This window comes from Camelus bactrianus, chromosome 10, assembly GCF_048773025.1.
Source record: "Camelus bactrianus isolate YW-2024 breed Bactrian camel chromosome 10, ASM4877302v1, whole genome shotgun sequence".
In the NCBI taxonomy this organism is placed as follows: Eukaryota; Metazoa; Chordata; class Mammalia; order Artiodactyla; family Camelidae; genus Camelus; species Camelus bactrianus.
Genome location: NC_133548.1, coordinates 59,929,859 through 59,942,427, shown reverse-complemented (window position 1 = coordinate 59,942,427; position 12,569 = coordinate 59,929,859). Strand labels below are relative to the sequence as shown.

At 38.3% G+C, this 12,569-nt stretch overlaps 1 protein-coding gene across 8 annotated transcripts in view; it reads left to right on the top strand.

The window, feature by feature from the left end:
- GRM5 (glutamate metabotropic receptor 5) overlaps positions 1-12,569 on the top strand; it is a 368,565-nt gene that overhangs the window by 282,699 nt on the left and 73,297 nt on the right. For all 8 annotated transcript variants that reach the window (XM_074372823.1, XM_074372824.1, XM_074372821.1 and 5 more), the window contains exons 5-6: positions 3,956-4,124; positions 7,761-7,887. In XM_074372823.1, coding sequence (XP_074228924.1) covers positions 3,956-4,124; positions 7,761-7,887 — 296 coding nt within the window. The remainder of the gene's footprint in view (positions 1-3,955; positions 4,125-7,760; positions 7,888-12,569) is intronic.

Genomic DNA, 12,569 nt, shown 5'->3' with positions numbered 1-12,569 from the left:
TGCAGCCAAGGGAGTTATGAAAAAAAAAAAAAAACTTTAGGGTTTTCAGAGCTCTAAGGATTTCAGGATCATAGGTAAGAAATATGAGCCTTTACTATTTACCACTGATGGGATCCATCATAGGTCGGCCAACTATGGTCCGCAGGCCAAATCGGGGGTGCTATCAATTTTTGTAAACAAGGTTTTATTGGGACACAGTCACACTCATCTATGCAGATACTGTCTGTGGCTGTTTCACACTACTCAGCCAACAGTGTTGAGTAGTTTCAGCAGAGACCATCTCACAAAGCCCAAAACATTTACTGTCTGCTCCTTTATAGCAAGTGTCTTCTGACTCCTGATTTACAGAGAGTCCTTTGAGAACTAAGAGTTGAGAGGCCTTGCTGCTGCCCGGGACTGACCATAACTGGGCAGAGGAAACATGCAGAGTAAACATCAAACTACGTAAACTAACTATTTAAGGCAAAAATGTTAACATTACATTGTTTATAAGTTTATAAGTATGGGGATGTAAAATATTTGACAACATGGCATATAGGAATGGGGTATAAAATTATACAGGGCAAGGTTCTTCTGTTTTACATTAAGTGACACAACATTACTCTCAGTAGAGTAAGATAAGAATGCATATTAAATCCCTTGAGCAACTAAAATTTTAATACAAGAGACAGAGCTAAAAAGCCAAAAGCGAAATACTAAAAGAAAAAAAAAAATGGTTAATCCAAAATAAGGCAGGAAAAGAGGGGCAAAAACAGATGTGACAAGTAGAAAATAAGGCTGGACCACTAGAAATTGGCAGATACTAAGCTGGTTTGCACACAGATTCTTAATATGTGGCTCTATCCTCAGGAGGACTTCAAAAAGCACCTTAGCCTCAGATCATAGACCGAGAGGACCATTCGGGCCATTTAAATCTAATACCCTTCACAGCTCCTTCCCCCAAATGATGTTCCAGTTCCCCTGACAACAACCTTGCTTCAGCCCATTAGGTAAAGAGATCCTCACTATCTCCTGCGCAACCCTGCTCTAACTTTCAGAGTGAGAACCACTTACACAGTTCTTTAGTTCTGTTCAGCTGAACCCTGCCTTTTCTATTCAGTTTCTATTCAGTGCTTTAACAGAGCTTTTTTTTCTTTTTGGTTACAATACATTTTATCTGTTTTATTTTGTTTTTGAACACTGTAGAAAATTGAAACAAATTTTCAGCATATTTCAACACTAACTGTGGCCAGTTAAGGAAGAGACAGACATGGGGAAGTGGAGAGAACGGTGGAAGAAGTAAGAGGTATTAAAGAGGACAGATTACACATACCCACACACATGCCCACATGCAGTGATGAGAGAGGAGATCCAGAAGAAGAGATGTAGGAACAAACCAAGAGGCTCAATGAAAGAGGGTGAGAGAGCAAAAGGGCAAGAGCAAGAATAGGAATAAGAGAAGAGGGGAGGGTATAGCTCAGTGGTAGAGTGTGTGCTTAGCATGCACAAGGTCCTGGGTTCAATCCCCATGACCTCTGTTTAAAAATACATACATACATACATACATACATGTAAACCTAATTACCTCCCCCCAAAAAAGACAATGTAAAATGAACAAATATGGAAAAAAGAAAGTATTGCTTTATTTAAAAAAAAAAAAAGGAATGTGAGAGAATTAAACGATGGGTAACAAACACAGGAAGCCATCATGTGCTTTAATTCTTCCCTACAATTTAAGTAAGCTTATTTTTCACTCACTCACTTACTCTCACTTTTGATGGAGAATAAAATCTATCTCCTATCTCTGAAAGTTCAAAGAATTCATGTCAATTGACAAGAAAAGAGGAAAGGAATCTTCTTTTACGGAGAATTATTCTTAGCTGTTTCTTTTTTAATGCACTGCTACCAAAGATTTTTACAATAATGTTGTGCTTTCATAGCTATAACCACTAGTGATGATGTCCCTGTGGTTGTCTGGTAGGTAAGAAATAATTACCAGAAATCTAAAAGCTAATCCCATTATCTCTAATAAATTTAGAGTAGGTTGACTGGTTTGAACCAAAATTAAGGTTTAACTTTTCTTGAAATCACTTCCCTGTCAAATATGACATTTTCCATTCTATTGAGTTATCATAGTTATTTTTCAAAAACTGGATCCTTTGACTTTTTACTATTCCTCCTATATTGAACAGATTTCTGCAATGGTTAAGCAATGGAAATCGATCTCCTAGCTCTGTCGAGTACATCCGGAGCAGTCTCATGGAGAAGAACTAACAGCAGACTTAACATCTAAGGGCTGAGTTTAGACTTGCATACTCTCCAATCTGATATCATTCATTACCTCACCCAGATTCAGTTCCATCTTCTATAAAATTAACAGTGTGGACTAGATGGCATCAAAGTAAACAACTGGTAGAAATGGGTTGATGGCTCATTTGGGGGTGAGCCATGAATCCTTCTTCATATGTCTTCAAATCAGTAGCAGCAAAGAAAAGACCTTCCTGACACTGTCAGTTCTTTCTTCCTCCCAGCCTAGAATGCTCAAAGGATATTTGTCCACAGGCAGTCACCTCTGGAAGCCTTAGCAGCCCATGGAGCCAATCTGAAGTGGCCAATGACATAATATATGAGTTCCTTTTACCTTAGTACTCTAATGTCTCAACTCAGTGCATGTTTAGGAGCCACTGGCTAACTGTGACAGAATGGAAAGGTGCTGAACACCGTTCTGTGTCCCACAGATTGGTACTTTTGATGTAGAAGTGGAATTTAGGCAGTTACTCAAAATTGTTACCAACTGCAAATGAAACACTGTCGGATAATCCTTATACCACTGAACAGCCAACCAAACTTATGAACAAGTTAACATTCTGGAGAAGACACCACAGTAAAAAATGTGATTAGGAGTGAAAACAGGATGGTATCATTTTACAATGGAGGTCCAAAGATTGGTGTCAGGTTTGTTCTTAGTGCTTTTGTGCTGAGCATTGGTCTGAGTATGCCGATCTAGTCACTTGAACTCCAAGACCAGAAAGGTTTCTATACATGTTAATTTTCAGATAGCTAAATATGCTGAGCATGGAGATTGGAGGAGACACTTACAAGAGCCCATCTACCAATCCTTTAAAAGTCCTGGGAAGTAAAACATAGGGCACTGTGTGAAGACATTGAACACCTAGGACATATGTACAGAGATGACTATAGGAGTTGACGGGGGGTATCGCTCATCTGATGTCCTCAGATTGGAAAATTATGTCAGAAGGGCTTCTCTGCAAATGTTTTTATATGTAAGAAAAATCTTGTAAATAATCACATTACTTTTCCCTCTTTACATCTCCATCCCTTTACTCAAAATAATAATAGACAATAAAGGCTGAGAACTCACAAGGTACTAGTGTTTTCTAGCATTTTTACACTGCATGAGATGCTTTAGAAGCTTTTCAGAATTATTTTAAACATTGCTCCTGAAAGTACCTTTATACAATGAGTTTAACCACTGATAAAGGGCAAAATAAGAAAGGTAAAGTCAGGCCCTACCCAAATTACCGCCACGTTCCCTACAGCTGAAGACAAGATGAAAGATTTACCAAATTTCTCACTTGGTTGGCAAAGGAAAATGTATCATTTTATTGGAGTGGAGACGAAAACCTTGCTGTCTTTTTTGGAAGCCTAACAGTGGTTCTTGTTTAAACTACTTGAAGTTATTTCAGAACTGTCTTTCATCCTGCTGAGGTCAAGTCACCTTCTCGCATGGGATCATTTTCTATTTCAGGTGTAAGCTTGAAAGTTTAAAAAAAAAGTCTCTGATGAGAAAATGAAACAGACAAGGTTTTCGTTATTCTAAGTGTACTGTCATGGAAAATTCCAGTGTCACTAATATATTAGACAACAGGTACACTGGAGGACTGAAGTCTACTGCTTTTTCATAGCTGGATATTTATACTTTCAGCTGAATGATTATTATATTCTTGTTCCCAAGGTATGAAATAATGAATTTCAAGGAAATGGGAAAAGATTATTTTGATTACATCAATGTTGGAAGCTGGGACAATGGAGAATTAAAAATGGATGATGATGAAGTGTGGTCCAAGAAAAGCCACATCATCAGATCCGTGTGCAGTGAACCCTGTGAGAAAGGCCAGATAAAGGTAAAATGGAGTCTGTGATGCTTTCATTTTTGTTGTAAATTCAGAAGCATTGTCATTTTTAAAAAGTTGTAGATATTTGTTTTACCTTTTCCACTGTAGGCTTCTAATGTCAGAAAAAAAATTTTAAATTTTTTTCTCACTAATTATGATAGCTAGTGAGACCCGCAATGGTCTCGGCAGTTGGACTCACCTATTGGGGTATTGGGAAAATTTAATTTAAAATGTGCGTGAGTGCAGTTCGAAACCACTTGATGAATCATGCTCACTCCCTTTCTACTCATGGAAGCCTTTAAAGACATGCTTCCTGGGAATAAATAATTCATGGTTGGAAAGCACATCAATTTCTAATTAACTCAACAAGTATTTATCAAACCCCTACTAATGTAATAGTTTACATGGATGGGGCAAAAGTAAACAAGACACATTTACTATCAGAAGATTTATTGTCTGTTCTAGAATAACAGTGAATAAGCCAGGGTGTGTTGCTCTAGATGGTTATTTTAAAAGAGAAAGCTGAAATGATAGGTTGAAGCCATATTTGTGGAGAGTTTTGTATGCCGTGTTAAACAGGTTGAACTTAAGTTTTATTAGCCAGGAGTCTGAGAATGCTTTTGACCGAAATGTTGACATAAGCTGGACGACAGCAGGTGAAGATTCATGAGTAAAGTTATGAATAAAGAAAGAAGAGACAAGTTAGAAGGATGCTGTGATAGTGGTAACAAGGGCCCTGAATTACAGAAGAAACAGTGAGAATGGAAAGCGGGCAGGGGACGTATTTGAGAAAAACATTACAGCGGTAGCCGCAATCAGCCCTGGCCACCAACCACAAAGGCTGAAATATTCACTATGGGCCTTTGCAGAAAAAGATTGCTGATTCTTAATATTCAGTGACAGTCTGCATCTTGGCCAATCATCCTGAAGTTAAGCTCTTCATGTGAAATTCTTTTTAGACTCATTCAGAATACCAGTTGTTCATAATTTTCAGTTCTTCCTGTGGAAAGATTAGCTTGTGTAAATTACCACATGGAAGTTGTCTGTTTTGACCCTTCACAGCAATGCAATGTGAACCTGTAACTTCAAAAGGTTGAATGTCTGTTTCAAAAGATTTCTTTACATATACTTTTCTACCCACTTCTCCTGGGAATAACTTACTGAATTCCTAGGAAGAATTTGATTCCCTATTATCGTATTTTTAATACTAGCTAATTTGTAATAATGTTTATATAGTCTTTTTTCTAAGCCAGAGTTGTTTTCCTAACCAGATCTCATTTTCATTCCATTAAATGTACAATTGGCTACATTTTCTTAATATGGTTTAAGATTGTCACTGAACGACTTCATGAATGATATCCACACCTCATGGCATTTGTTCAGCTTTGTTAACTTAGTGTCCATGAAAGGACACGTAGTCTGGCAAAAAAGTTCAAATATATTTCACATTGTTATTCATAAAGAAAGCACCACTATGGCTAGGGTGTCCAGAAAGAATGGAAATCACTCTGAAAGAGATCTGTCACCACCTCTTCTATTCAAAATAAGTATGAAACAGAACATATATAACGAGTGAAAAAAAGTAAAACAAATCAGTTCTGAATGATCAGAAGAAGACACATTAAGTTGTCACTATTGATTCAAAAACATGATTGTAATATTGGAATTAATCTCGGAAAAGGGCATGAGCTTATTCTGGTAAAAACCCGAAATCCACAAACCAATGTGCATTGAATCACAGAAAGTCAGCGCACATCTAAGAGAAAAAATGCAGCTGCTTTTGTTTGCTGGGCCTGCTAAGAGAGCGGCATAGGAAATGTGCCTGCTTGTACGACAAAAATCTAGGAATTGTCCAGTGACAGTTTTACCAAGTGTGGCTGAAATTACTCTGAAAATGAAATTCATTTCTCTATATGGATATTTACATACATATATATATATATATATATATATATATATATATATATATACACACACTATTAAAATAGTTAATATTTAGAGTTAATATTTAATATAATACTATTAAAATAGTTAATATTTTAGAGAAGTTTACAAATCATTGTGATATTCTATTTAATCCTCAGGAAACTCTATAAAGGTAGGTGTTATCTAAAAAAGTATTAGTCTCGGTTTCAAAAAACAGGATCAGCTGGGAGATAGCTCAAGGCTGCACAATCATCTGGTGGCTGTAAGTAGGACTAGATCCCCAGTGCCTCTTGATTCCCAAGCCAGTATTCTTTCCTTTACATCTTTCAAAATATCATTAACTCTGTGCAGACCAATAAGGCTCAATATTTATGAGCATGGCCTCCAAGTACAACAAGCTTTGTTTGATTCCTCCTTTACCCAGTGCTATATGAACTCACTAAGCCTTCGTTTTCTTCCCTAAAAAAAAATGAATAAAATACAACCAGTTACTTTATACAGAGTGGTTTCAATGTTTTAATGAGACGACAGCGTGGGGCATGCACTAAATCACCAGTAAAGAGTCCGTATTATTAGGAAGAACGCTTTAGATAGATGGAGCAGGTCTAATTAGCAATGTTGCCTCATTTATCTGTTTATTTTGGGGAAAGGAAGTTTCAAGCCCTTTTGTCATCATTCCCTACTTGTATTGTCGTAGTGTCAGGAGTCAGCACGAAGGGTAGCATAAAGTGTAAGAAAGGGCTGGCAGCCTACAACTGTACTTGGCTGTGGATATCTAGACGTTATTATCAGAGGTCGTTAACAGAGTCAGCATCTAAGGCGAGGACTGTGAAGTGTAATCATTGCTGTGTCTGGTTACTGCTGGCTATTAATCGCGGTTCTAATTATTTATAGGAATGTTCAATGAACGCTGTCTCTATTCCAGAGAGGCTATTCATGAGCCAGTGGTGGAAAAAACATAAGAAACATCCATTCCTAAAGAATAACATCTGGGACTCTTTCAACCGTTAAATTATTTCGTTCATTTTCCATCGCCTTAAAAAAACCAGACAGACAAAGAGGTGCCTGATAGACTCAGTGACCTTACCCACCTTCATCCCAAGCAAGTCAAAACTACCAGAACAGGAAGCAACGGGCTGAATTTTTGAGCCAGGTTTTTCATAGAAACAGCTTGAGAGATTATCTCCAGAAAACAACTTCATCTTCTGCCTCTTAATTCCAAGCAAATTTCTAGTTACTTTTATCCGTATGGGCAGCAGATATACTGTGCTTTTTCTTTTAGCTAACAGTTACTCAGCTAGTGGAGGGAGGCCAAGGTAAATCCAGAGAGCAGAAGTTCTTTATTTGAGGCAAAGAAAGGCACAGACTGGGAAAAATTCAGTTACATCCACACAAGGAAATGTACGTGTATTTACCTATGAGTACAGACACGGACACTTGAATAAGTTCAGGTACCTGAAGCTGACTATCCAAAGACCTGCCCTCAGTTTCATTCTTGGCCCTGTCACCGACCGATTTTATGATGTTCAACTGGTTGCTGAAGCTCAGCCTGTTGCTTTAATTATAAAGTGAGAATATTAATCCTCACACGGCCTATCTGAAAACACTGGAAGGTATTTCCGTGAAAGCCCTTTCGGCTTTGTAAAGCAGGACGTTTGCATAACGCTGCATTTTTATCTACGTGAAAAGAATGATTAAAATGTTGACTATTTGCCTTAGGTGATCCGGAAGGGAGAAGTCAGCTGTTGCTGGACATGCACACCTTGTAAGGAGAACGAGTATGTGTTCGATGAGTACACCTGCAAGGCGTGCCAGCTGGGGTCCTGGCCCACTGATGACCTCACAGGTACACGCATCACGAAGTGAGCACGGGTACACCCCTCAAAAGCCATCTCAGAAAGTTGATCTGAGGAGGGGTCACATCCCCACGCATTCCCCATCTTGGTGGCGTCGTTTATGCAACAGAGAATTCCCTCACAAACAGAAGCCTTCCCAACACCTGGGCTAATCATGAAAATCTTTCGATCTCAGGGAGAAATCAGCCTATATCCCTGCCCTCACCACCAAACTCAGTTAAGAGTCCCCAGTTTTTCTACCGGGCATTTTCAGTCCATCCTCCGGATAGTCCCAGAAAGTCCTAAGCAAGGCCCCAATTAACTGTGATTTGAGGTGGAGAGAGAGAGAAGTCTTGGCCAGAAAGAGACTAAAAGATGTCACCACGTATCCAAGAACAAAAAGGTAGCACAGAATTAGGTGGAAGTTGGTCTAAAACTCTTTGCTTCTCATAGTGTTTTTCCTTAATCTAAACCAGAAAACTCTAACTAATGAGTTTCCAAATAATGTCAACACAGGGCAAGACTCATCTCTGCTTGGTCTTTGGTGGTGTTTTTGGGTTTTGGGTTTTGTGTTGCTTTGGTTTAGGAGTTTTTTTCTTCTTCTTCTTCCAAAAATGTTAAGAACCTATGTCGTTGTGTTCTCAAGATACTTCATCACTACTTCTAAACTTTACAGTATGAAAACAGAATAGGATATTTTCCATCTTTGCTTCCAACGTATTCAATAAATGTTTATTAAATGCATATTCTGGGCCCATTTGCCTACCACTGAAATAAAGGTACAGGAATAAAGATATGAATTCTTTCTTCAAAAAAGTTAATAAGGAAGGGAAAAATTTTAAATATGATTACAATAATCATAATAAATAATAAATAATAAAAGGGCATAGACTTGTGGACATGGGATGAGGAGGGGACCTATGAGACTAAGTTTTCAAGGAAAACAAGAGAAAAGGACATTCCAGGCAGAGGCCCCACCACGTGGTATGTCAGGTCATCTAGTGGTTTTACAATTAAGATGGATTTCGCACAAGCTCCTAGAGGTTAGAAGATTATAACATCATCATTGTTAGACTCCATCCCCATAGGACAAGAGATTATCCATGGTAGATGGATTAACTGATTCCAAAAGCCTGGTTCTAAAAATCCTGTGATTCTGGGCCTTTTGAGTCCAGTTCACATGGGACTTTTGTTTTCAGTGACTGGTGTTTATGCAGCACTTTCCTTTCCTTAAAAAATTTAAAAATTCCTATTTAATAAAACACCCAGGTGCCTTGTGATAGCATTTGAATTCTATTTTCACTGTTAGACAATGAGCTTTCTGAGACTCTTATACATCCTGATATCCCCAGTCACCTGAGTGCCGAACACAAAGCCTTCAATAAATTTAGTTAAACATATGATCTACAGCACATGTGCACACATACAGTAAAACTGTCAGAAAGAAAAAAAAATATGATTGGTTCTCTTGTGAAGGGGACGAAGAGCAGTATTGGTGGTCTTTTTCTTTACATTATTTTTTTACCTTTTTCTAATTTCTAATTTCAACAGGAATTATCATTAGATTGAAAACCTATCTTGCAGATTCAATTATCTATATGGCTAAGCACCTTGAATGTGAATATACTGATGTAATATTTCTGCCTTAGGTTTTGTAAAAACTGTGCAGCTGACAATGAACATGGACTGCTTTTTCATTCACTCAACAGAAAAGCATTTTATTGTTACTATTTGCATTATAATAATAGATGTTGGAAAAGAACAATAGTGAAAAGTGAAACTATCAGGGAAGACATGATTTAAATTTGTGTTCATAAAAGATTTCTCTGAAGAAGTGAAAATTAGCTGAGACCTAAGTGATAAATAGAAACAGCTAGCTAAACATGGAGAGAAGGGCATTTCTGGCTGAGGGAAAAGCACATGTCAAGGTCTGTTTATGGGTAAGCAAATAGAAAAATGGTGTCAGAAGAGATGAGAAAGGTAGCAGGGGTTATATGACATACAGCCTTGTAGAACATGCTCAGGATTTGAACACTTATTATTAAGCACAATGAGAAACCTTTGCAGGGAGCGTAATAGAAAAAAAACAAAACATGATTAGATGTACATTTTTAAAATATCATTCTTCTTTTAAAAAAAAAGATACAAATTTTATTTGCAAACCAGAAATAGACTCATGGACATAGAAAGCAAACTGTGGTTACTAGGTGGGGAAAGATGGGAGCAGGGATGGATTGAGAGTTTGGGACTGACAGACATTACTGTACATAGAATGGATAAACAACAAGGACCTGCTGTATAGCACAGGGAACTACATTCAATTTCTTGTAATGAGTTGTAACGGAAAAGAATCTGAAAAAAATATATATGGATAGATATGTATAGCTGAATTGCATTGCTATACATGTGAAACTAACATTGTAAATCAACTATACTTCAATAAAAAATAAGAATTAATATAAAATATAAAATAAAATACCGTTCTGGTTGCTGTGAGGGAGAATAGTTTGAAGAGGCATGGAAAGTGGGAGCAGGGAGATGGGTTAGGTGGTTACTGCAGGTTCCCACTGCAGGCACCAAGAGTTCTTGGTGTCTTGGGCTAAACAGCGCATTGGATGATTTTGAGGTACACTTTGGAGTAGAATCAACAGGATGTATGGATGAATTGGTTGCAGTAGATATTAAGTCAGGCTACCAAAAATTTTCTGCCTTGAGGATTGGTAAATGTATTATTTGATAAAGATCAATAGTTCGGGTTTAGAAGATCAGCTTGAGATTTTCAAGTATGAACTAATTAATTTAGCAGATTAAGGGCTTAGTTTGTGCCAGAGAATTTAATAGAAACTAGAAGTACAAAATTTAGTCTCAGTTTCCAAGAACCATCCAATCTAGTGGGAGAAAAGCCTGTAAACCGGTAATCATGCAGTGGACTGAGTGCCGTAGATGAGAAATGAGCAAAGTATTATGGAAAAACAGAGAAGCATATACCTAATCCTGGAGAAATTTGAGAAGGTTTAGTCTTGAGGCACAATCTTTAAGCTCACCTAAGAAAAATGAAGATGATCATATTAGAAGGAGTGTGCAGCATTGAGGCTCTTAATGGCACCATCATTCTCCTAATTTCTCCAAACAAAAAGAAGCAAGTCTTCCAAACTCTTCTCTCTTCCTGGCCATCCTTATCCAGTCACTTACTGAGTCTGGCTATTGGAATGGCTCAGTAGTCTTACCCTTCAGCTCTTTTCCATTTGTTTGTACAGCTTTTCCCCTGACTAAGTTATCATCTCACCTTTGACTATTGCAGGAATTTCCTGGTTTATTTCCCTTCTCCCAAACTTATGCCACATGCCTCTAACTGTGCTTTTCATTCTGCTACCAGATAACGTATCCAGAATACAAATTTGTCCCTTTTATTTCATTGCTCAACATTTACCGGTGTTTTCATATCTCTATGGGATACATCCAAGTTTTTCACACAGCGTACAAAATTCCCTCTCTCCCTCACCCTCCTGTGACCTTTCTCACTTTATTCACCACCACATTATAATTCTCATTTGCATTCTAGTACCAGGAGCTGCTTGTAATTCTCATCTACACACATTCTGTTTTATTCCTCCTCGTCCATACGTGTGCTACCTTTCCTGCCCGGAAAGCACTCCCTCCTCTTCGTTTACTGGAATAACGCCTACTCACCTTCCAGCCTCTGCCCAGATGTCACCTTCTCTACGGAACCCTCTCTGTTGTACTTAGACTGATAAATCCCCTATTTTATATTTCTAAAGCAAAGTCTGCTTCTTTCTTTACATCATTTTCAAAATGGATTTTAATGGCCTATATTCTTATCTGCCTCCCCTACTGAATCACTCTTTTCTCAAGGACACAACCATATCTCCACCATATTTGCATTCCTAGCATCTGACACAAGCCTGAAACAAGCCTGACACAAGCCTGACACAGACTAGGCACTGAGTAAATGTGTATCCATCTGCAGTAAAGGGTGGGGAGAGTTACAAACGAAGATGAAAGTCAGCATTAGGGCCATCCTCTGAAGACAGCCTTTAACAAAGGAGTTTGAACTTTGTCCTATAGACAGTGTGGGGCCAATGAAGGTTTTCAGGCAGAAGAGTGAAATGATTTTCCTCTGGCTACATGCATACATTTGAGTGTGTGTGTGAGTTTGTGTGTGTGTGTGTGTGTGTGTGTGTGTACCTGGGGGTAAGGTGAAGAAGGTAGGAGGGGAGAAGGGGGAATAAATGCCAAACCTGGAAAGGTCTCCACATTGATATTATGTGAAGTTTAACCTTTAATTAAGATCCACAGCACTTTTCCAAAGAGCCTGTTGCTGTCTGCAACCTTATCTCATTGACTCTGATTCAAAGTAACCTGACACTTGGCACCGCTAGCTAAGCCAGAAGACTGCTCTGATGGCTTCAGCTATTCCAAAGCCTGCTGCAGAGATGCTTGGGGCTAACTTCAGAGGATACTGTTTAAGTTTCCCTTCTACCCACTTGGCTTACAGTTACCCCACTTCAGCCTACAGCAAAGGGCTCAGGTCACTTTGGATCAGTGCCCTCATCATGCTAACAGCAGCAAACACATACATAATGCTTCCTGTGTGCCAGGAACCGTTTAAAACATCTTACAAATGTTAACTCATTTCATCTCAACATAACTCTCTAAGATTGTGAGCAGAGTT